The 26324-nt window shown below is 37.8% G+C and overlaps 1 protein-coding gene and 1 long non-coding RNA gene across 21 annotated transcripts in view; one reads left to right on the forward strand and one right to left on the reverse strand.

Annotated features, from left to right (window-relative positions):
* Positions 1-337: 337 nt before the first annotated feature.
* The window catches only part of fxyd6l (FXYD domain containing ion transport regulator 6 like), a 33825-nt gene continuing 7838 nt past the window's right edge, over positions 338-26324 (reverse strand). The window contains exons 2-13 of one of the 20 annotated variants that reach the window (XM_048211607.1): positions 11144-11167; positions 9457-9480; positions 8373-8447; positions 7713-7746; positions 6978-7009; positions 6870-6904; positions 5068-6772; positions 3857-3895; positions 3701-3775; positions 3356-3383; positions 2737-2777; positions 871-1034 (exon numbers count right to left, since the gene is read on the reverse strand). In XM_048211607.1, the coding sequence (XP_048067564.1) occupies positions 1015-1034; positions 2737-2777; positions 3356-3383; positions 3701-3775; positions 3857-3895; positions 5068-5083 (219 nt within the window). In that variant the 5' untranslated portion in view covers positions 5084-6772; positions 6870-6904; positions 6978-7009; ... (2 more) ...; positions 9457-9480; positions 11144-11167 and the 3' untranslated portion in view covers positions 871-1014. Of the gene's footprint in view, positions 1035-2736; positions 2778-3355; positions 3384-3700; positions 3776-3856; positions 3896-5067; positions 6773-6869; positions 6905-6977; positions 7010-7712; positions 7747-8372; positions 8448-9456; positions 9481-11143; positions 11168-12756; positions 12784-13004; positions 13105-15834; positions 16119-25982; positions 26026-26324 lie in introns of those variants that run through there. The other 19 variants (XM_048211588.1, XM_048211589.1, XM_048211593.1 and 16 more) reach the window with 19 other exon arrangements.
* LOC125280841 lies at positions 18350-19203 on the forward strand. The gene is made up of 3 exons (XR_007187763.1): positions 18350-18753; positions 18931-19028; positions 19145-19203. It is a non-coding gene; the product is annotated as an uncharacterized LOC125280841 (long non-coding RNA).

Raw genomic sequence — 26324 nt, forward strand, 5'->3', positions numbered from 1 at the left:
TTCAATGGGGGGCGAGATCTGCTTGGTTACCGACATTTTTCCAAATATCTTCCTTTGTGTTCAGCAGAACAAAGAAATTCATACAGGTTTGGAACTACTTGAGGGGGAGTAAAATGACAGAATTTTCAAATTTTGATGGACTATCCCTTTAAATGTTTAGTAACTACTAGTTAGTTTCCAACTCTGTGTTTTGATTCAGTTGCACCATTAGTTCTTAAGGCAAACCTTTCTTAGTCTTTCTAAGCCCTCCACAAAGTAATGTGCCATTGCATAAAGATGTCCGACTTTACCGATCCTATAAATATACCTTACAATTTGTAAACAAAAAGATGTTTAAAAAAAAAAAAAAAAAGGTGTGCATTTTTAGATTATCTTGTTATGGTTGTTGTCAAAACTGTTAATGGATGGAATGGATTCAATAGTATATTTCAATATACAAATAATAAATATTCAATAACTAAAATTCTAAAATAATATAAAATACAAGACATAAATACTAAAATTTTACAGTTGTCTTACATTTTGTTGAAACCTGGCATGCACAAATTACACAGGGCGACACACAGGAATGTGCATAGTTCCATGCTGGAGAGCTGCTAAAAAGTCATTTATTCTGTATTAAAATGTAAACTAGTGTAAATATCAATTTCATCATATCTGTCTAAAGAACTGAGTCTGAGTCAGTCCGTTAATCGTTATTCTCTGTAAATATTTCCGTAAATGCCTTTTTAGATCAAAGCCTCATATAATATCAATAAAAGCAAATGATTCATGCATAAGCAAAATAACTGCAGTCAGATGAAAGGTGTCATTAGCGCTATATGAACACAAAAGGATATAATGTAGCACAAGTGCTACTGAGTGACCTAAAAGTACAGCAATAGATCAGCATTTAGGCTGAGGTTACAAAAAGAGGTCAAGCAGGTTCTACTCTCCTCCACATTCCTGTAAGTAACTTTGTGCATCTGAGCATTTCCTCTCGCTATAACGAGCCGCCCCATCGCACCATCCGCTTTACACCGTTTGAGGGGGAACTAAAAGAAAAAAGGCAAAATTTATTGAGCGTTCAATAAAATGTGACTGTATTTTTGAGTATGACATTAAAGGGTTAGTTCACCCAAAAATGAAAATTATTTTATTTATTACTCACCCTCATGTCATTCCAAACCCATAAGACCTTCATTCATCTTCAGAACACAAATTAAGATATTTTTGATGAAATCTGATGGCCAGCAAGATAATTAACACTTTCAATGCCCAGAAAGCTACAAAAGACATATTTAAAACAGTTCATGTGACTACAGTGGTTCAACCTTAATGTTATGAAGCGACGAGAATACTTTGTGCAGCAATAAAACAAAACAATAATATGTAGTGATGGGCGATTCTTTACGAATCTTTTGTTTCGAATCAGTGGTTCGGAGCGTGCATCAAACTGCCAAAGTCATGTGATTTCAGTAAACGAGGCTCTGTTACATCATAAGTGTTTGGAAATTTCAATGGTTCACCACTGGGGGGCGTGACTGGTAGTTTGAGACACACTCCGAACCACTGATTTGAAACAAAATTCGTAAAGCTTCGAAGCTTCATGAAGCAGTGTTTTGAATTCGCCCATCACTAGATATTGTTGAATAAAGTCGTTATTTAGTTTTTTTGGTGCACAAAAAAGTATTCTCGTCACTTCATAACATTAAAGTTGAACCAGTGTAGTCACATGAACTGTTTTAAATATAACTTTAGTAGCTTTCTGGGCATCTGAAAGTTTTAATTATCTTGCTGTCAATAGAGGCCTCGTTGAGTCATTAGATTTTTAAAAAAATATATATTAAAGGATTAGTCCACTTTTAAATAAACTTTTCCTGATAATTTACTCACCCCCATGTCATCAAAGATGTCCATGTCTTTCTTTCTTCAGTCGAAAAGAAATTAAAGTTTTTGATGAAAACATTCCAGGATTTTTGTCCTTATAGTAGACTTCAATGGGCACCAAACAGTTGAAGGTCAAAATTCGTTTCACTGCAGCTTCAAATTGTTCTACACGATCCCAGATGAGAAATAAGGGTCTTATCTAGAGAAACCATCGCTCATTTTCTGAAAAATTGAAAATTATATAAGTTTTAACAATAAATGCTCACAATGTAGATGCTGCTATGCCCTCCACAGGTCAAAGTTTGAACTAATTTTTATATGCAAAATGCTAGTTCAATAGTATATAACAATTAGTTCAAACTTTGGCCTGTGGAGGGCAGTATTACACTTAGCAGCGTCTACATTGCTGGAATTCTAATAGAGGAGAAGAAGAAGAGAGCTAGTTCAAGATGAGCATTTAAGGTTAAAACTTTTCATTTTTTTTCAGAAAATGAGCAATGGTTTCACTAGATAAGACCCTTATTTCTCATCTGGGATCGTGTTGAACAATTTGAAGCCGTAGTGAAACTAATTTTGACCTTCAACTGTTTGGTGCCCATTGAAGTCTACTATAAGGAGAATAATCCTGGAATGTTTTCATCAAAAACTTTAATTTCTTTTCGACTGAAGGAAGAAAGACATGGACATCTTGGATGACATGGGGATGAGTAAATTATCAGGAAAAGTTTATTTAGAAGTGGACTAATCCTTTAATTTGTGTTCCGAAGATGAACAAAGGTCTAACGGATATGGAAGGACATGAGGGTGAGTACTTAAAGACAGAATTTTTATTTTTGGGTGAATTTAATTAATGTTGTTGTACTATACCTTCTGTCTTTGGTGGCTGAGGGCCTTCCACTGGACTAGATCTGTAGTGGGAAAAAAAAAAAAAAAAAAATTCAAACAATTTATCCCAATTAGCCACATTGGTCCATCTAAGCACTCCATGTTTAGCAAGCATGCTCATCCGCATTTATCAAATGTAAGTGGTGTCACTTGATTTGTATGTAAGGGCCTGACGTTTCAGATTCTCTCAGGACGACATGCTGAGCATTCTATCAGTCTTGATACACACTGCCTACCCACACAAAGAGCACAGACTTCAGTTCTTGATTTGGGAAGCACAAGAACATCACACTTTCTTCTGTCTTATTTTAAACACATTCCTGAACCATAACTTCATGACAGGTGTCTTTAAACTCGTGTATTTTAAACGTGCTGTTGTTTGAATGAATAGACAGTGTAGGTGAGCTGAAAGAAGAAGCTGGTCAGTTCAGAAACCAATCGATTTAGAAACCAGGGGCTGCATTCAAACAGTCAAGGAGCTTTACGGATGGCACCATCAATTCCATGTACATCTTTTTCTTTCAGGACGTTTCCTCATCCTTTATTCGGGCTCATTCCACATGCACAGTCAAGGCTGCACATTTGTGTGATAAACGCTTACTTGGATTTCGAGCATTTGCACTTTTTACCTGTTGGGGCAAAAAACATTTAGACATGGTGAATCGAGAGGGACTTTGATTGGGGTCAATTCAATTTCAGTTCAGCCAGTTTGGAAGGAATGCATTCAATCTCATTTAAATTGACCAACATGTTTCATATTGCAGCAGTCAATTGGTTTGGTGAATTGAATGTGTTCACCTCACTAATTGAAGCAAAATGGGATTGACTGCAATCATTGTCAGGCGAATGCCACTCTTGATGATCCTTCATTTAGAATCTAACATCACAGCCATTTTCACTCATCTTATATTACAAAATGTGTATGATTATTATGTAAATTACTTACTCAGAGCAATAAGAATCCCAGCTACGAACATAATCACAGCTAGGGTGACACCCGTGGTCCTCAACGTCTCGTAATCTGAGCAGTGGTGAAATACTCTGTTTTACTGACTTTATGTTTTAAAAAAGAAATATTTCCATGCAATATTCAACTGCTTACCATAATCAAAGGCACTCTGGTCCATATGCATGTATGACTCTGTAAATACATTTAAATATATTTAACAACGCCGAAACAACAATAACAGGCTTAATATGGACCTTCAGCAATGTGATGCCCTGTGAAGAAGTGGAGTGAAGTAAGGAAAACAATGCAGGGGACAGAGTTCAGCACCATGGACAGATGCTGGTTTATTAAATACATAAAGATGTGAATAGTGACACTCAAGGTCTCAAATAACGCATTCAGACTGCAATCGTTTGAATTATTAAATCACATAAATAGTGATGTCAATGAGCTTTTGAACATGTACGAGGCACAAGGTTGCAAACTCATGTGTTTTCAGCTGAAAACATCAGTAATTCGAGTGATTGATTAGCTGCATGAGACTGCAATCTCAGCGAAAAGCCGGCTGGATGCGTAAGCGATCTGAAACCTGCAGTCTCCAGTGAACCTTCCTCTAGTGATAATCAATAGAAAGCTGTTCAAATAGTCTGGGAGCTGGGAAAACAACCCACAAAATAACATGCAATGTAGATAACTTCGTGGATTTTAAACAGGTTTTGGCCCATGAACTGGCTCTGTATAGCGCAATGATGCGGTTGTGTCCTGCTGAACTTCAGGGCTTTGTAACCGCTTAGTTAGCGATTTTTAGTACCCCGTTCACTTTTAAAGGGATAGTCCACCCTAAAATGAAAATTGTCATCATTTACTCCCCCTTAGGTTATGCTACTCTATTCTCATTGTATAGAAGAAAAAAAAGATGCCATTTAAGTAAATGAGACATTTCGTGTTCAAAGAAACACGAAATTCTTTTTTTGTGAACTATTCATTTAATCATCATTCAATAGCGGCGATTTTTTTCAAATAGCAAATGCATCGTTTAGATAAAGACATTTTAAATGAATTAAAATAGTTTAAAAATAATTCCACCCAAGTATCTTCTGCAGTAGGCTACCCCAAAAATAATAAAATAAAGCAGACTGCAATTCCTGAATATGCATAGGACAACTGCATGCAGCCTAATTACAATAGTAATTCCTATCAAATAACAGAATTTGCATTACTAACAAGACTATTTGATTTTTTTTCAGTTATACTCAAGACAAACTCACTTATTTAACAGTGGACGTTCTAAAATGCGTTTGATAATTCATTATACAGCATGCAGTTTCATGTTAAAAGCAAACAAATGCAATAAATAGGCAAACCTGTTGAAGCTGCCATTACTGCAGTGCTCTCTCTGGACAGGGATTCCTTTATCTTGCTACAGGCTGTAATTGAGCACCGTGAATGAAGGCAGCGCGTTGGTGGAGCACTGCGTCGATGCTGGGCTTCGGAAGTTACATACTTACGCCCCCTAGCGGTGCAGATCTGTGGGTGTTCCCTTTAAATCGTAGGGGAAGCTCCCCGGTCTGGCGTTAGGTAGATAAAATGCGTACTGGCCAATGCGGTGGGGATCCTGAGCCAAACACCTCCCCCACCCCCAGTGAATACATGCGACACACAGAACCCCACCTATGCAGCAACTGGACTGGGGTCTGCAGGAGGACGGTCGACAAACTCAGAAAGATTTGCGCGTGGATTGTGCACCTCGGGATGTATTTGATTTGTACGCGCTCAAACAAAAGCCAGTTGTCAAATGATTATTACGAATTATTTAAAGCGTAACGCCGATGAAATCATAGATTTATATTATTGTTCATTTGCTTAATCCATTCCTAACACCTTATCCACTGTATCTACTCTAATACGTAAGCGATAAATGGTCGAAAAATAAACTTATTTCCAGACTACTTATAAAATACATGGAATGAAATGTCGTTTGGGTTAGAAAAATCACAGGAACACTGCAAGAAAGAATAGAATAGTACTCCATCATTGTAAATCTGCAACCATTTTACTTTTCCCTATGGACTAGTTTTCAATTTATATATTTTAAAAGTGTTCTCATGCATCTCTTCGGTTCCTTGTTCTACAGGCTGATATTTTCGCTTTATTCTTGAATTCATTGCGTCCCATATATAGCATTTGTTGTCGTAGTAATCGCTTTGAATCGCAAGATGGCGCCAATTATCTACTCCAACTTGTGGTGATTTGGATTAAAAGACAAAATAAAAAAAAAAAGAAGCGCAAATTAATACGACACACCTTTATGTTGCCATGGGCAACATTCACTCTTCACAAATATCTGCCCACACACTGACCAATTAGATTTAAGTATTCCAGAGACCCGTGTAATTTATTTAACATGCGCAGTTTTTTTTTTTTTTTTACAGAATGTAAATACTATTGCAAAATCAACTACACAGCTGCAATATCAAACTGGTTGTACTAATATTACTAATAACCGGGTCAACTATTTATAACACTGAATAGGAGAGACAGACCAGGGCAGATGCCAAGCACAAATGTTACATAACTGTTACGTCATTTTCTCGATGACACTTAACATTCCATAGAAATCACTTTATTTTCAACTACAGTGTACAGCTTTATTGTTAACTCTGCAAAGTGACAACACTGGAAGGACAATTTACAAAATATATAAAATGCCTACTGTATCCTTTAGCTACCGAGCACGTACACATACTATACTACACATTTTATGAACTTCACCGAGAGCTGAAAAGCACATGACAAAAAGTTAAGAGACAAATCTCACAGATATCAGCTCCTGAATTAAATATTATGGCAAAGTAGTTCTAGCTAGGAATCAACAGTTTTATTGAAACATTTATTTTTTTTACTTTTCGATTTTTAAAAAGGAGCACTCGTGCTCTGTATACAAGAGACAAAGACATATTGCCATATTTAAAAATTGTGGCGAACACTAGAACTAAATCCTCAAGTGACCTTTTCTTCTTCCAAATGTCCACGGTTTTGATTAAGATTCTCCTTAAGTAGCCATGCTTTCTGTCAAAAGGAACCAAAGGACAGCAGAGATACACAGTAAAACATTTATGCAGGATATATAACATCACAACAAAACCAAAAGTAGAGGCAGTGTCACCTGTTTCTGTTCCCTCAGTTTACTTTATTTTGCACCTGCAATAAAAACACAGTAAATATCCGTTTCTTTTTAAGCGTCATGAAACAAAATAAACCAGAACATTCTCACCTCTTGCTGCCTCTGTGTCAAGTCCCACTGGCCTGTGAAGCAGATAAAAAGAGCGACAAGTCAAAAGATTGTTTTCTGAGTAGCAGAGAGAGAAAAAAAACAAAAAAAAACAAATGAAGATTATATTGATATCTCTTATTATTGATACGAGCTGCATTTCTCAAAAGCATTGTGAGCCAAGTTGATCGCCCATCAAAATAACTTCTCCCTCCCTCCAGCAATGACATCTCTTCTCTGAACACATTTATATTGGCACAAGGGCAGGACAATGTGTCACTCACATGAGGTCACAGTAATAGCAAACCACACCCATCCAATCAATTCCTGATAGACAAAATCAAGTCCCGCCCTACATTTTTTCTTGTTCGAGAAGCTTTTTCACTCGGATGTTGGTCACGATAGGGAAGAAAACATCTTTTGTTTCATGCTGACTTTAAAGGCGTGGTCACAGAGTTTGTGGCGGAAAAAAATTCTATTGTCAATAGTGAAGCGATGTATGAAGCACAGCTCACACAGAAGTCAGTCAAAGCAAGAATCAACTTTCTGTTGGTCAACAGGACAAATCAGAGCCACCAACCAGACCCGCTGTGAAAACTGAATGGGGAAATCTTTCACAAAATTCCCAATCATGTGGATTCCTATTGAAATGACCCCATTACGTCTGCAAAAATGGTCTGAATAATGGTAAATGTGAGTGTGGCTTTAACCTGGAAAAGTTGTCAAATGATCACTTACTTTGACTTCTTGCCTTTGCAGCGGCATTTCCGGCCTATAGGAGGAAACAAACCAGAAGTCAGACCCAAACCAATGGTGGTTTATTATAACATACAAGAGAAATGCATTCATATGGTGTCTTAGAGGTTGAACATAGCATTTCCCTTTAACATGCTGCTGTAACAGAGAGAAATTCACATAGGTACACAACCAGAATACTGTCGTTATAAACAACTCATATGGACTGTATAGCAGTCAGCTTCTCCTTAGTAATTTATGTGGGCTGGTGGGGGTTTCAGAGTAAGAGTCAAGGGTTAGACTGGCTGCTTGTCCCTGCACTGGAGGAACACCATAAGTCATGGTGTGGTGTTGGGTATCGTAGAGAGGTTTAAACTTAGAGGTTATGAAAGACATGCTGGCCCGCAACCAGTCTACCCTCAGTAACTGATATTTGTTTATCTGTGTGTGCGGAGGATACACTTATAAGACTAATATTGACAAAAATATACTGAAAAATATACAGAAACTGTACAAATGTTTCTTTATCTATAATACGCATGTATAAGTATCCATTTGATGCCATGCAGTATATAATGTTTCTGTAAGAAATGCAATAAAAATGCTACATTTTCACCAAATCCATGTTTCACAAGAGTAGTTCGCAGATAGTTTGGCACTCACTGACAATGAGGAAGATTCCCATCAAGAAGAGAATCACAGCAAAGACCATACCACCGATCCTCAGAGATTCATAATCTGGAAGGAGGATTCAGAAGACCATGTACATATGCACAACTGATGCATGATTACATTTTGAAAATATGAATGAAACATGAATTCTACATAAGCTTAAAATAAATTGTTGCACTATGGCAAAACAATACACAAGTTAAGGTTCACACAGAAATCAGCCCTTTTGTAGCAGGCGCACACGGAATCTGAGCCTGCAGACCATCTGTAGAATTGAAATAAACCATTCACAAACTTCTATGCACCCCACCTCTGTGTTTACTAATATTTTGGATTCCTGGTTAGGCTTACAACTATCAATAAGTGTCTACCACTAGTTTAGTTATATAAAACATAAAAATCAGAATCAAAATTAAACAAATTTTCCCCTAAAATCAGCACAGAGAGTCTGCAGATTCCGTTTGGGCCTGCTTTACAGTGTTAAGGCAAACACAATATGCACAAACAATAATCTCCTGAGAATAATGAAAAAGAAAATGACTTTCCTGAGATAGTCTGGAACCACTTTTTGAAAACTGCTATGTAGTGTCAACTTAGTAGTTTGCTTTCTGAGTAGAGCTTTTCATTGTTCTTTTAATTGTAAATGGGACAGATCATTTATATATCCAAGTATGGACAATGAACTGACCCAATAAAAAGGAAATTCTTCGGTAAATTTCAGATTTTGACTGATGTGTTTTACAGAAGCTCAGTCCCGGGAGAGTATTTTCCATCTATTTTGGAAAAAACAGAAGGGGAAACACAAATCTCTCTGACTTCCCAGATGTTTCCTGAGCAGGGTTCTGCACTTTGGCCCCAAAAGCCCTTGTAAAGACAACAGTATTCGGCACACTATGGGAAACATCAGTAACTCCCACAATAAAGTGACTGTACATTCACAATAAATTGAAAAACACAAATGCCACAATGAGTACTAGCATTTTTCCCTATCAGCTTTATGAAGTCAACCAAGAGATTTCCTTAATCCATCTAAGTATGTATACTGGCTAAGCAGCTAAAGTCCATCTATACTCACCATAATGAAATGGCTTGTCGTACTCTGGTGGGAGAAAAAAAAAAAATGAAAATGTCTAGAGTCAAAACTCGGTAAAGCTGTAAAAAATAAATCAGATACTGTAGCAATCAAAATGTAAAATGTTAGGAGAAATAAAGGGGTCATGAACTGCGGTGTTTTATTGTTTGATAATGATTCCTGGGGTGCACTTATAATGTTAGTATGCTTTTTACACCAAAAATTGTCAATTTAGAAATTAAAGGCATTTTTCCTACCTTGATTTTAGCCCTCTTATTTAAAAGCTGTTTTAAGGGGCGTGTCTGCTGTGAGACTTCAGTGTAAACATCCACTGCTGTGATTGGCTAACATCTTTGCATATGAAATTACCCTCTCGAAAACTTTTAGCACGTTTACAGCTCTCAAGGTTAACTAATTGTGAAAAGTGTTGAGTATAGCAGCATTACATTTAAATCTATGGCATTATATTTAAATTGTGGCACGAAAGCAGTGATTAGCATTGTATCCAATCAAAGACATGTTGTTGAGCGCATGAAAGCATTGATCTCGTCGCATCTCAATTTCTTCACACTAACGAATGCTTTCATCATAACTAACAGTGAAAACGCGATGTAACCAAGAGATTCGTCGAATAAAACGGGAGTTTTGGCACGAGTCCAGAACTCAGTCACTGATAAACTTGCGCTGTTTGATTGACAGCTCCGGCGATTGTAAAGGGAGCGCTTTCTATATAATTTAATAACTGTTTAAATAACATTTTTAACCTACTAAGAGAAACAATGTGAAGTTGACCGTTTTGTGACTGGTTTAATTTACTAACACATAGACGAACATCTGACGGTACATGAAACATTACATATCAGATCAGGCATTAGAATTAACAGTTACTTGCATGGTGTTGCATTACTGTCGAGTCCATATCATAAAAAGTCTGTGCCGAAATGCGATTGATTAACCAAAGAATCCACAGTGAAATGTACCAAATACAAATAATGCTCACTTGAGATATTCATGTTGAAAATAACCATATTCCTAGCATTAGGATTCTTTGAAAGGTAATGTTATTTTTAGTCCTGCATCGCTCTTCTCTCCTCGTCATCTCACTTACACGCCAGTGGGTGGGGCTAACTTTGCAATGATGAACTGGGCGTTGATTTCTTCTATGGAGGCGGCATTTCACCAATCTATGACATAGGCACATTCCAGGATGAGCCGTTCGCTTGGCCTGGTGTCAAAAGCTTTTATTGGACTAACAAGTTTTCGGTTCTGAATCTTACAGGATATTCTTATAGTATGATGACCTCACATATCAAAAGCTCAAAAGAAAAGTTTATTTCTCAATTCATGACCCCTTTAAGATGATGACAGCATTCTAGTGCCAAAACAAAAAAATTAAATCTATATTTATAGTATTCTCTACGTATCTGCAAGCCATTTCTCAAATATCAGAATGCTATGGACAAATTGATACTGTATGGAATGTACCGTGTAAGAGGATAAAAGCTTTCTGACTGGTGACTCCATAATTTTTCTTCACACCCACTTTGAGCTAAAAGCTTATAGTATCAAACACACACAGTTTCAAGGCACACAATATTTAAACCTGGTCTAGCCTGGCTAAAAACAATGTTAATAAGCCAATAAGACGTTCAGTTAATATAAAATTGATCGTAGACTAGAAGATACTTACCGTGAATTTCATCCATGTTGGAAGCTGAGGGAGAGAAAGAGTTACAATTAAAATCTAACCAAGCAAAAATGTATTTTTTTTTTTTTTCGCCCATCAAACTATTACAAATAAAACAATTAGATTCTGTTGTTATTCTAAGTGCTTTATTCTAACTAATTAGTGCAATTTAAATTAATATAGAACTTAGTGATTCTTAAACTGTTTAATATACGAAACTAAACATTCCAGTGCATTACAGTGTTAACACTATGGTTGCACACTACATTTCAACAGTAAAGATGTTTGGACACAGACACACATACAGCCATAAAAAGTCAATATATGGCAATATCTTCAGAAAACAAGCAGGGAAGACACAAAATAAATGCTCACACTGTGACAGCCAACCTGAATAGCTTCATTTCATTATGCCAAATCAAAAAAAAAAAAAAAAATTAAAAAAAAAAAAATAGAATTTTAAAAAAAGTATAACTATGATACTTATTTAAACAGACTATTCTCTAAGAACTAATCTGAAGAAATTATAATAATCACAATATTCTTCACCATCAATGAGACAAGACAAAAGATATTTCCAAAAGATTCCAAAGAACAAAACATTAATTCTTTAATATTATGACATGTTTATTAAGTTATTTCTCAAAGACTTTTTATTAGTATTAAACAGACATTTGGCAGAAATGTTACTTTAGGATTAAATGTCACCTTTTTATGTCACAAATTTATCAGTGGAATGATAATACAGCAACATGTTTTTAAAGAGTCGTTTCAGAGGAGCTCTCTCTCTCTAAACAAATGTTCAAGGCATTGCTCCAAAACTCCCATTAAACATTATGAATGGTCTGACTGTAAGACTTTGGTTATCCATAATGATCTCTCCCTCTCTCTCTCTCCCTTCATCGGTTTCAAAGACAATGGACAAAGCATTGATGCATATATTTTGTGTACAAAATCCATTACACATGCATGATTATGTGTGCAATATTTACATGAGTGCACACTGGCCAGCCCAACTTAAATGTTGTATTCTAATGTTTGTTCTGGCAGCAAAACAAAATAACAGTCTGAGAGTCTGAGAATGCAGTAATTCTCCCAGAAATCCAAAGGATCAGCCTGTTTCACAGTACTGAAACTTTTAAAAGTGGACAAATCTCAATAGAAAACATTCCAACAGCAATACTTTTTCCAAGGTCAATCAATCTTAATAAGTCTCGTCTTGTTGGAACTGGATGGAGTAGCAGAACTGCATGTACCCACGGTTAGGTACAACATGAGCTGCACTGGCACACATGAAAAAGTCTCAAGCCTTGTGGTGCGAGAGTAGTGTTACTTCATGAGCTTTTCAGAAAAACCCTTCAGGGAAAGGTGTAATAAGCAGAAACAAGACACGGTGGAACCGTTTGAGAAACGTGCCAAAAATACGTAAAGCCAAAACTGCACAACCTGCTCCAGTATCAGAAAAACAGTTAAGTGCAACTGCTGCAGTCAAATTTTGTTAAACAAAAACAAACAGAAAAAGCCTTGATACAAATCAAGAAGCACAGAAAAACTTGAAATTCAACTCTATCACTCACATCGCAGTGCGTCACTAACCCTCTAGTCTACACACTTACCTGGCATTTCCCTGCCAAAAGCTGATCCTGCACACATACACACATTCCATTAAATCTCTAAAGTAAAGTCTGTGCAGGACAATAACACTTTTAAAATACTGTTCTGTCTAATTACATTCTTCAACATTTTTTAGAAAGACTTGTAGTTTATATAAAAACACTGATTTATCAAGAGTAGATTAGAAAGTGACTAAGCCAATTCCAAAAAACCAGTAGAGCAAATAAAGAACAAAAACAACAGCACTTACCCAGAGCTGGAGCAAAGTAGGACAAAAACACTGCAGCAACACAAAGTTCCATCTTGTCTGAAAAACAAGCGAGTGTGAGACACTGGGCTGTCTTGAATCCCTGCAAAATTTCACACACATACTTTAGTTCTTGTGGGAAGCTTTAAAAACCTGACTAAAGAAGTCTCACTTCCCTCATATTACTTAAAAAGTTTTTAATTTCACCATTTAACAAACCAATTCATGAATTTAAGTCCTGGTAGTTTGTGTGTGACTTTGTTTGTTGGACAAGTGACAAGTGTTTTCTTTTGTATTATGTTTAAACAATAGAACTTACAGTGAATAACAAACAAAAAATAAAATAAAATAGATGCAGTATTTCAGACAAATGCAAAATACCCACACTTGTGATCTTGGCCACTTGAGAGCACGTGCACGTGACAGGAAGTAAGTGCGCAAGACTGTCCCATGTCTTAAAAATGCCCAAGTGCAGTGCCCTTAATGCACACTAAACCCACACTATCTTAGATACCGCTTCGGAGCGGTATTTAAGGATAAGCGTATCCCATCATGCATTATGTTCAGGAACTCACATGCCGAAATCGCGAGATGTCGAGGAAAACATTCGACTGCAAGTTAAATTAAAGGGTTAGTTCACCCAAAAATGAAAATTCTGTCATTAATTACTCACCCTCATGTCGTTCCACACCCGTAAGACCTTCATTCATCTTCGGAACACAAGATAATTTTGATAAAATCCATAAGGCCTGCATCGCCAGCAATAACACTCCCTTTTTCAATGCCTATAAAGTTACTAAAAACATATTTAAAACAGTTCATGTGATTACAGTGGTTCAACCTTAATACTATAAAGCAACTAGAATACTTTTTGTGCACCAAACATAACAAAATAGTGACTTTATTCAACAATATCTAGTCATTGGCGATTTCAAAACACTGCTTCATGAAGCTTCGAAGCTTAATGAATCATTTGTTTCGAATCAGTGGTTTGGAGCACGTATCAAACTGCCAGAGTCACGTGAAATATTGAAGTTTCAAAACACTTATGACATAACGAAGCCTCGTTTACTGAAATCATGGCATTTTGGCGCTCTGAACCACTGATTCAAAACAAATGATTCGTAAAGCTTCGAAGCTTCATGAAGCAGTGTTTTGAAATCGCCCATCACTAGATATTGTGGAATAAAGTCGCTATTTTGTTATTTTTTGCGCACAAAAAGTATTCTCAACGCTTTATAATATTAAAGTTGAACCACTGTAGTCACATGAACTTTTAAATTTGTTTAAGTAGCTTTATGGGCATTGAAAAAGGGAGTGTTATTGCTGGCGATGCAGGCCTCACTGAGCCATCGGATTTTATCAAAAATACCTTAATTTGTGTTCCGAAGATGAACAAAGGACTTACGGGTGTGGAAAGACATGAGGGTGAGTAATTAATGACATTATCATTTTTGGGTGAACTAACCCTTTAATTAGATATTACATATAATTTGGTAGTAAAACAAAGTGTTGCACATTTTATTGGTGCAAATATGGGCAGGCTATGTGTATTTTGTACAACATTTGCAACTGCTTTTTATCAATTAGAAGCACCACAATTTAAAAATTGTCTATTGTTAGTTACATAGCAACTACTGAGCAAACATTTAGAAGTTTATTTTAAAAAGCAAAGGATTGAAAATTAAAAAAGCTTTGTAAACTTGCATTTTTTTTGCAAGACTATAAGTGTGTCCCATAGAGTAATCGAAAGTTCTGTACACACTTGTGGTCTTCATGCCTACTTGAACACTTGGGCCAAATACAGGAAATACGTCACGCAAGTAGTCAAGTGAAAAGACCACAAGTGTGGGTATTTGGACAGGGTGACTGTGTATATGAGCTGGAAATGACATGCACAAAAAAAGATCAGTTCCAAGCATGTTTTGGTCTCCTGTTGCTAAGAATGGCAAAAGGGCTCTATTTTTGGAGGACCACCTTAAAACTGTGGTATAAGGAGCCCAAGGGACATGCCTGTAGGGTGTGGCATTTCGAGTGATATTTGGTAAGGGGCTTACAGACATAAGTGATCGTTTCATCTGTAAATCCAAAACACATATCAGATAATGCCCGTCTCAAAATCCACTTAACACACTGTTTAATCAGCAATTGACTTCAGGTGGTCTCTGAACATTTTTGTTTAAACCTAGTTCATTTGTGTACAGAAATACCACAGTAAAGTACAATTATTGCACAGATGTGTCACTAAAATGTGTCTCCACGAGATAAATATTGAGGAGGAGGAGGAGTCCCATGCTCTTTACAGTTCTTGCACTAAGACACAAAAACCCTCCCCCACTTAACCCACATTCGTGGGGTTTTACTGAATTGCTTGGTGGTCGCAGGAAAGCTTTCGCTCCATTAACACAACTAATCCTCTAGTACAGTAAAAAAACAAAAACACTTCGTGATTAAAAACGTGGTCTGCAAAACAACTCTTGAGGAGCAGTAATGTGATATAGATGGTCACGTGCTCCAGCTGCTGATTTAATCAAGACTGCATTCTTGCAAATGTTAAAACAAAGAGCAAACAACAAATCTAAAAAATAAAAATGCATTCAAGGCTGCATGTATATAAACGGCACGTGACATTATAATCACCTGTTTATGTAGGCTACATATTGGAACAACAGATCACACTTGCAAAAGTGTGATCACACTTGCATTCACAGATCACACTTGCATTCACAAAGAACCATGTGGTAGTTATGCAAGAAATCTTGTGTTAACAAAAGTAATAGTTGAACAAACTTATTTAAAAAAAAAAAATACGCAAAGCGCGTGAAAGTCTTACCAGCTCGTTACTGTTCAACTCGTAAAAATCCCGTTTTAACGAATCCCTGAGGCAAAATAGAAGCAATCTCTCGACGAAAGTATATTCGGTGAAATGTCTATAGAATGCGTGAGAATGTGATTTCTAAGATCTATCAAAAATCTATTATCTTATACGAGTTTTTAAAAAGCTATTTCTTAAACTGTTGGCTGCCCGTAGTCCTAGTTGTAGACATGACACGTACATGTAAATATTTTGTGATGTTCGAACGCGCGCCTGTGTAGCGGAGCTAGACTCCTCCCCAGCTCTCACGGACACGGAGCTCATCATTGCTTCATACCACAGACCTCTGACCCATAAAAGGTTAAGGAAGGATCTACCTTTAAAAGGATTTTCTATAAGAAATATTTAGGGCGCAATCTCCTGAGGGTTACCTCGCGCAACCATCACAGAGACGTCTGGAAGATGTAGGCTATAGGCTATTTATTGAGGGCGTTTGCACATAATACGTCTCCAAAACGTTGCCTGTCAGGGGTTAAACAGACATTTAGAACATGTTAATTAAAGTCACCATGAAATCAAAATTAAGTTTTTTTTTCAAATTTATTTTAAAATGATTTATCCAGGCACATTTTTTTATTCATGTGCCCTCATGATCTTTAATCAAAATAACCTCCCTTCCCCTCCTGTTTGCATCGTCTCTTCTGATGAAGTGTTCACAGGTGCAAGGGTGGAGAAACCTGTCACACAATGACAGGAGCAATGGCTAACCACAATGATTCAATCAAATCTTGATGGACAAAAAAAGTCTTGACCAGCATTTTTTTCTTGTTCAAGCAGCTTCACTCAGATATACATCAGCATATGGAAGAAAATATTATCGCAGCTTTATTATTTGCATGTAAAACTGCTTTAAAAGGGATAGTTCACCCAAAAATGAAAATTTGATGTTTATCCGTTTACCCCCAGCGCATCCAAGATGTAGGTGACTTTGTTTCTTCAGTAAAACACAAATGATGATTTTTAACTACAACCGTTGCAGTCTGTCAGTCGTATAATGCATGTCAATGGTAACAAAATCTATGAGTGTAAAAAAAAAAAAAAAAAAAAAAAAACGTATAGACAAATCCAAATTAAACCCTGCGGCTCGTGACAACACATTGATGTCCTAAGACACGAAACGATCGGTTTTTGCGAGAAACCGAATGGTATTTATATAATTTTTTACCTCTAATACAGCACTATGTCCAACTGCCTTGAGCGCATGCGCGGCATCGGTTGCGTGAGGTGTGTACCAAGCGGCAACCTCCCCCTTCCTCTCGTAAAGTCAATACGGAAGAAACTTAAACTGCGATTCATCGACTGGCCGCTAGGGACAGGCTCCAAAAGAGAGCATAATCTCATAGAGTCCCATGTTAAATTGGCCAAGTTTATAGCAGAAAAAAACATGTTTACAAGTTGGTTCAAATTGTGGTTTTGGTCTATACTGCTATTTTTGCCCTTCATGACAACTCTGAGGGGGGTGAATTTTTTTATAACTTATCCGTTTAAATTATATTAAGCCTTAAAGTTCTGCATAATTAAGGGCGTGGTCACTTGAGTGACAGGTAGATTGCGCTGCTGTCTGTGAGCCGTCATGTTACCTCAGCTGCCGCTGAATTTGGCATCTCAGCCGTATTTGTGCTCGATTATTTTATACAATTATAAAATATGGCTTGCTGCATAATATTCGAGACTGATGTGTGTCTGTGTAGATGTGCATGCATGGGGAAGAGACACAGAACACACGTTGTTGGATCGTGGCATTGGCTGAAAGTTTTGGTTGTGAGATTTACTACAATGACAATGGCGGGAGGATATCAAAATCCGACAGCACTGCTTGGATATTATAACTAAAACTGCTGCACTATTTTGAAAAAAAATATACTTTGGACGTAGGCTCATTTGTTTGTTAGATACGATCGTATACAGTTTTACAACATAAACGCTGCTCAGATTGCATCCTTTCTTGAAGAACGATGACAGAGAGCAGATCATTCAGAAGAAATGTGACATGTTTTTTTTGTTTTGCAATGGACACTCATATTTTACCCAAGTGCCACAGATTGGATTCATCTCGCGATCTCTATTTCATTATAAAGGTATGAAGTCCCATTTGATTTTCCATGTTGTTATTTGCACAACCAACACTACTGGTGTTGGAGGATCTATATCTTAAAAAACACCGTAGATTGACAGTAAACCTTTAGAACGTTCTGATGATAAAACTTATCTTCATTAATATTTTAGATCGTATCTAAGATAGATAGATAGCTCCTTTGCTGCTAACATGGTCACGTCGAGCTAGGCGGGCGTGGTTTCAGCAACCAGTCATATCAGCTCAAACCACCTCCCCGCCTCTTTGCCCATTTTCAGTTATCCGGGAGTGACGTGCGGTGACGCGCAGCTAAGATGGCCGCGGCCTCATTTTCGCTACAAAACTGCTGTTCAGAACTCTATGGGTAACGTCACGGACGCTACGTCCATATTTTTTTTACAGTCTATGGTGTGCACACGCTCTGACACCAGAAGTGATCTCTCGCAAGTATACGTCACTCATTGTTAACACAGAGCACGAACATTGTAGGTACAACGGCTAATCAAAATGGTACTTGCGCTTATCCGGATTGTTCAAACCGACTTAAAACTAAAAGATTACGTTCTCTCGCGCAAACTCATTCGGGAGTGGTGACTTTCCACGTATTCCCAATTTCTGAGCCTGCTCGCCTGAAGTTATGGTTGATTGCTCTTCGGCTGGATATCAACACACCCATTAACGTATTAAAGTTGTTGAGGGTCTGCAGCGATCATTTTTCCCCTGATGATTTTACACACCCAGTAGAGGATCTCATACGACTTAAACCATCAGCTGTGCCTATGGTTTTTCCACATCCAACTGAGGTATGTGAACAAGATCTTTGTATGTGTCCTTTTTATTTGTAAAGCTGCCCTTACGAAAAGTAACAAACTAAAATTAAGTTTTGATATAATAATAAAAAAAAAATAAAAAAATAAAAATAAAAAAAAAAACGTTTTTTAGTGGTTTACTTTATTTGTATAACAACTGTTGTACTACAGGCACCATGTTTAAACTATGCCAGAGAACGTAACATTACACACCTCACGCACCGGATGCTGTGCGCGTGCTTAAGGCAGTTGGACATGGTGTATTAGAGGTAAAAAATTATATAAATACTGTTCAGTTTTTGTGTCTTAGGACATCAATGTGTTGTCACGAGCTGCAGGGTTTAATTTGGATTTGTCTGTGCATGTTTTTTTTTTACTCTCATAGATTTTGTTACCATTGGCATGCATTATAAGACTGACAGACTGCAACGGTTGGAGTTAAAAATCATAATTTGTGTTCTACTGAAGAAACAAAGTCACCTATATCTTGGATGCCCTGGGGGTAAGCAGATAAACATCAAATTTTTATTTTTGGGTGAACTATCCCTTTAAGATGTTTTCAAATTATGCGCTCTGTTTTGTCCAGTAATGATCCTAAGTGGTCAAGACAAACTGGCGCTATGGTTACCACCTCATTTGAATGCAATGTCTTTTTGCAAACTTTGGCTGAAAACATGAGTTCTGACTTATGTAACACACACACACACACACACACACACACACACACACACACACACACACACACACACACACACACACACCCTCCAAATGGGTGGATTTAATGCGTAACGCAGTCGCTCCTACTAGCCACTTTGGCTGGTTACATTTAAATTTATATATAGCATAAATATATTTTTCAATTGTAGTCTTTTAAAAAGGCATCTGAAATAAACTAAAAGCAATGATGTAAAAAAATATCAATTTGATACATAGATACCTCACTCACTCAATTTGCTCCTGATGAATATTTTTGGTGTTAGGGCTTGAATTTCAGCGTGGGATTGTGCATAATTTTACTCACTCTCACAGACTGTGCTGCTCACATCCAAAGTGCGCTATATAAAGCCACCTCTCAGTACTAAATTAGTTGTTTTTCGCAGCTTATTGCTCTTAAACAGTCAAATATACACAAAATAATGTCAAAATGCCAGTCTTGGCAAGTATTCACGGTCCATCAACCGTTTGCCCTTTTGTTTTGAAGTTTACCTTTAGCTTATGAGTTTCTTTTTGAGGAGGGGGATTAAATATTGTGATAAAAGCCACAACTCCCCATAACTGCTTGTAGCCTACCTGGTGGGATCCCACATGTTTCAATCTGCTTAAGGCATAGTTTACCTAAAAATGAAAATTCTGTCATTTACTCATTCTCAAGTTGTATGAATTTCTTTCTTCTGCTGAACACAAAAAGATATTTTGAAGAATGTTGGTAACCAAACAGGCCCCGGGGCCTCATTGACTTCCATAGTATTGGGGGGGGGGAGACTATGTCACCCATCAACAGTTTGGTTACTTACATTTTTTAAAGTATCTTCTTTTGTGTTCAGCAGAAGAAAGAAATTCATACAGGTTTGGAACAACTTGAGGCATCTTGTGACATCATGCATCACTGATTTCAGTGCCAATATCGTCACGGACACACCTGGCTCCACCATCACACCCACATAGCACTCACTATCCCCGGAGTTGTAATCACTGGCACTTGTTCCTCATCCCTGCAGCACTCAGCACCAGTATAAAAGCACACACCTCTCAATCACTCATTGTCTGGCCTTGAATGTCATAACAGACCCCTTACCTGCTATACTTACCTTGTTGGGAAAGCTTGTAAGTCCTGATATCTCCTTTGTCAATCACCTGCGTCTCTGTCATCTCTCCTGTGAACTCTTATCTTCGTGCCTGGAAAAGTGTTACCTGTAAACTCACCATGCTCGACAAAAGTGTGCGCTCCATCCAGATTCTTCAGCCATCATTCACCACCAGCCTGTCAAGAATTTAATCAAAAAATTATTGTAAAATTTATCCATAAAATTATCTATTCATCACTCTCATAGCTGTCACCTTCATTGTCCCATTACTTCATCTGTGCAATAAACTACCCTCCATGTATGGCCCCTCGACGGGAACCTGTGGACCTCCCATCAAGTGTCCTGAACACCATTTCTGAGGCTAGAGCTCCATCCACCAGACATCTCTACAACTTAGGCCCTCAAATGGTCTGTCTACTCCAGCTGTTGGCCTGCCAGAAATGAAGACCTGACTTCATGCGACGTACCGCTGATGCTGTCCTTTCTGCAAGAGCTGCTGGATACGGGCCGCTCCCAAAGTCTACGTGGCGGCCATAGAAGCTTATCACGTTCCTGTTGGTTGTTCGCTTTCTAAGAGGGGCAAGGAGGCTCAACCCGCCTCGTCCCCGTATTCTTCCCACGTGGGACCCGTCTATGGTTCTTAGGGCCCTCAGGACCTCCCGTCGACCACTGCAGTCAACCAGGCTACGGCCTCTCTCTCGTAAGACGGCCCTCCTGCTAGCCCTAGCATTGGTCAAGCAAGTCGGTCACTTGCAAGCACTTTCCATAAGTGCATCTTGAGTTTGAGCTTAACGACTGCAAGGTCGTCCTAAAGCCAAGGCTTTGCTACGTGCCAATGTAACCCCTACAGGTCCTACTCGCCCCGCTCTGCGCGGGCCTCGAACCCGGGTCTCCGGCGTGGGAGTCGGACGCTCTAACAAGGAGGCTAAAGGCTGCAACCCCTAGCGTCAGTCGCTAGAGCATCTCTTGAGATCAGAGGAGTGAGGTTTACTCGCACAGCAACTACTGGGTTTGGGTCTCTGGATAGTGGACGCCATTGCAATATCCTACGCTTTGATGGGCCTTCAATACCCCATTGGCGTAAGAGCCCAGTCCACCAGAGGCATGACCTCTTCCTGGGCATGGTCCAGAATACAAGTGAAGACAGAATACAAGTGAACATATCGAAAGGGAACGCTACTCGGTTCCCTGAGATAACGGGAATGAGTATTACATAGGCGCCCGTGCTAGCCGGCTCCACAACTGTGATTGTCACTTCAGTCAATTAAACCTGATTCCTATGGCGAAGCAAGCCACTTATATAGGCTGATGCCCTGCCCATTCTGGCAGGCTCTGCGCCAGCCGCAGCAGGAAGTGCACCCATTGGTTTGTGCACTTAGGCTGCATCACCAGCCAGTCTGCTCGCACAGAGCCCTGCTCTGCTTTTGGCTTGTGCAGCTGCACTGCATTGTTAAATTTTATAAGCAGCTTCAAAATAAATAAATAAATAAAATAATAATAATAATAATAATAATAATAAAAATAATAAATAAGATTTCAGAATCTCTCTGATTGGTGGATCTCACATCAGGTCCCGGCAGGCCGTAATATACACAATTCTACCGTTTATCATTACAACATATCCTGACAAAAGCTTGTGCCTTCTGTTTTTTGCATGATGATAAATTGCATTAAGTAATTAACTCAAAATTCATCAGGTATATCTGCAAGACACACATGGAAAGAATATATGTGACTCTGGACCAGAAAACCAGTCATAAGGGTCAATTTTTTGAAAGCTTTCCATTGATGTATGGTTTGTAGGACAGTATAATATTTGGCTGGGAAACAACTATTTGAAAATCTGGAATCTGAGGGTGCAAAAAAAACAAAAAAAACAAAAACCTAAATATTGAGAAAATCACCTTTAAAGTTGTCCAAATGAAGACCTTAGCAATGCATATCCACTCAGAAAAATAAATTTGATATATTTTATAGTAGGAAATTTACAAAATATCTTCATGGAACATGAACTTTACTTAATATCCTAATGATTTTTGGCATAAATTGATCATTTTGACCCATACAATGTATTGTTGGCTATTCCTACAAATATACCAATGCTACTTATGACTGGTTTTGTGGTCCAGGGTCATGTGTGAGTTTTAATTTAGTTGTTAATGTATTCTGTACATTAACAATCAAACATCCATACAAATTCCATCCATATTGTGTGCTGAAGGCCTAGATCTTGAGCAGTAGGCCTAGTAGTCTGAAGCCTACATGGGAGACAAATAAAGATAATGATTGTCTTGGCTGTTTACGAGCCTCTCCCAAAATTCCACAAATTCCAGAGATAGCGTTTTTGCACAATACCCAGGGGCTTACACAAAATAAAGGGAGTTCTTGAAACTTCCCTTTCTTTAGAGAGTATAGTTGTACTGCGCCATGCGTCTCTCCTTTTGACTAAAGAAGATTACAGCGTTCTCACCATCTTTTACAGTAACTTATCCCTTTTAAAGATACTGCATTTGTTTCATCAGAAACTGCTGCTATTGTGTTTATAGTTTTTGGTGTTTTTTTAAAGGACCAATATTCCGTTTTTTTACATGTGCATAATCAGTCTGTTGTTTAGATGGTTGTGCTCATGGTGGCGCCCTTCAACTAGTGTAAGTCTGTGACAGAAAGGGCAGAAAGTATTGAATGTACTTAAGCTCTTTCAACACTGAGCTGCAGCAAAACACCCAACAGCATATCTTCCCTTTTTAATGACTATGTACAGCCTAGTTATTCACCAAATAATCACTACGCAGCTCTTGCTAAAGTTCACAGTGAACTGAAAAGAATGACCACTTTAAATTTTACAACCCCTTTTTTTTGGTATATCTACAGTAATATTGTGCACATTGCACTGGTTGACATGGCAATAGTCTTCAACTTACACTGACATCTAGCAGCATCATGCCAAAGCAAACATTCAGTAGTACTTTCAAAAGGTTCCAAAATAATTTTTCACAATGATGCCATAGAAGAAACAATTTTGATACCACCAAAAGAACCTTATCCCACTATAAAGAACCTTTTGTGCGATGGAAAGATTCAACAGATGTTAAAGGTTCTTCAGGAAAACATTGATGCCAATAAAGAACCATTACTTTTGGTAGAAAGCCTATTAGCTGACAGGTATTTGCAATAAAGGTATTCTTTAAATACTATTCACGCCAAACCCCTAAAAGTGCCCCATTCCATGCAGAATAAATCAGTTTTTATTATTCTACCAATATGACTCACGTATTCATCTCATGACTGGATAGCATTTTAAACATTTTTAAAAGTACTACTATACATCATTGATGTATAAAATATTTTCATAAGTAATATTATAGTGTTAAACTTACATCCTGCAATTTTTACACTAGTTTTAGTGTAACACACTGCACTGCTCTCACAGTGAAGACACATGTTTGAAAGCTCATATATTAGAATAAGTTCCACACATCAGTTTTGTTTCCAGAATGCAGGAGGAGGTCAGTGTCGACAGCGTCTCGCTCCAGAAATAGGCTGTGACGTCAGAGTGTGAAACAGGCAGGTGTGCCCTTGTCAGATGCTGGGTCATTGTTATAGCAGCCTCGTGTAAGTGTGCATGTCTTTGATAATGTGTCACAGAGGTAAGGCTGCTGGAAATTACTTTCCATCTCTTCCCAATGTCAAGGTCCACTGGCGTGAGATGGGGAGCAAAATAACAGCAAACCTATTGGCATTTACAATTTACAAAACCGCTCACCTACAAAGGGGAAAAACATACCACAAACTACTCGGGTTTCAACAGACACTTATGGTCAGAATGAAAACAGAAATATGAAGTAGGCATCATACAATGATCTGTGTTTATTATAAGATGTGACATCTTAAATTCTACTCCAGTAACTTTCTGTCCTGTAGCAAGAAGACTGATGGAGTGCAGACTGATGTAATGCTTCAGTTTAAACAAAAGCAGCAGAGGGACTGGGATACATATGAGCAGTGACCAGAAGTAAAACGCACTTATGTAACCCAACTCTGAGATGCAGAGCAGACGCATTACCGCTCCATGGATAAATTCCCTAAAGACCTTTTCACTTATCCATGCCACTGAGCAGACAGTGATAAATCGTCATTTACATATCGTGAACAAATTTTGTAAAACCCATGGACCTTTCCGACATGAAAACAATGTTTTGCCACTGAAGGACCTATGAATATCTATATAAAAATAGAAAAAAAGGAAAACACCCCACCCACTTTATCCTCAAGCCCACACAAAAGGCATGTTAGTTCACCCTATTTAGCATTAAGAACATTCCTGTACACGGTCATAAAAATGTCAAACAGTTACAGCAAATAATATAAATCTTAACTACTTCATTTTAGACAAAACCATGTGACCATTGAAACACTGAACAATAATCATTCTATTTTAATTTAATAATGTTATAATTTACAGTTTTCACAATTACCAAGGCATTTCTTGAAACCTTTGCCCATTTTCACACTACACGAAACAAAACCAAATCTTCAAACTACATTCACAAAACCCCTGACTCTTCAGGCAAAAATCAGTTGCCACAAAATCATTTCACCTCAAACAAAGCTTTCAGATCATACACACACAGTCAATGTATAAACACTACAGAACACTTACAAGCCATTAAAAAAATAATAAATGATTGAGAACACAGCATCCAGAGCGTACACTTTCAGAAAAAAAAAAAAAAAAAAACACATGGCACAAAAACTAACTGGGACGGTACCCTTTAAAAAGGTTGTAATGTGTACAGTACCATTTAGGTAACAATATGCACTCGTCAGGTACAAAGGTGTTTGAAAGGGTGACAGCTTTTGTACCTTTTTTCTGAGAGTGTACTTACAGAAAATAAGTGTTTGTTGGGTAACAACCTTTGCTATTTTTGTGGAGGAATGGGTTGATTTGAGACATGTATGAAATGTTTTGGTAGTTTTATTGCATCTGAATGTGAAACTAACAGCTGTGCCAAGCTGAAATTGGAAAGGAGAACTGTGTGAAGAGTTGAAAAAAAAGTTACCCAAGTATTGAGAAATGTGTCCAAGTGATTGTTAAAAAAAAACCTGTAATCAAATATTATTATTATTATTATTGGAGTCATTTTAGATGCATTCCACAGGAAATTGTCTGACTTTATTCGCTTTCATTAACATAGGTACAGTCATTTGTGGTAAACACGCTTGGTTTTCAGGGCTCTAGATGGTGTAACACTCAAATCTGTAGAGTATTCTTAGAGCCTCTACTGGGAAATTGCTGCCTGCATCCTTGCAAAATGTCTGAATTATTGAACAAATTCACAAGACCTTAAAGCGACATGAGACATTCAGAGGCACTAAGGCAGCAGAGAAGCGCAAGTACAGAATGAATATTTCACTGACCTCTGAAACCAGCATGAACCAATCCCATCACCACTATGTCAAGAAGGAACCTTGGCAGCAACTCTCTCTCACTCTAAAATCCACAAATCAACAAAAATCCATACAGACCAGGTATGACTTGGTAATTACAAGGATACAAGTTACAGACTTCTGAATGGATTTTGATATCAGGAGTGCTGCGTACACAGTTTTTAGGGTTAATAAGGAAGCAATCAAAACTTAGATAAAATTGTCTTTTTTCTTTTGTGCGTGGGTGCGGCTTTCATAATCTGAAGGATAATTAGAGGAACGTACAGATGTGAGATGGAGGTGGTCAGCTGTGCTGTTTGGCAGATGTCAGCA

Source organism: Megalobrama amblycephala, linkage group LG13 (assembly GCF_018812025.1).
Source record: "Megalobrama amblycephala isolate DHTTF-2021 linkage group LG13, ASM1881202v1, whole genome shotgun sequence".
NCBI classification, from domain to species: domain Eukaryota; kingdom Metazoa; phylum Chordata; class Actinopteri; order Cypriniformes; family Xenocyprididae; genus Megalobrama; species Megalobrama amblycephala.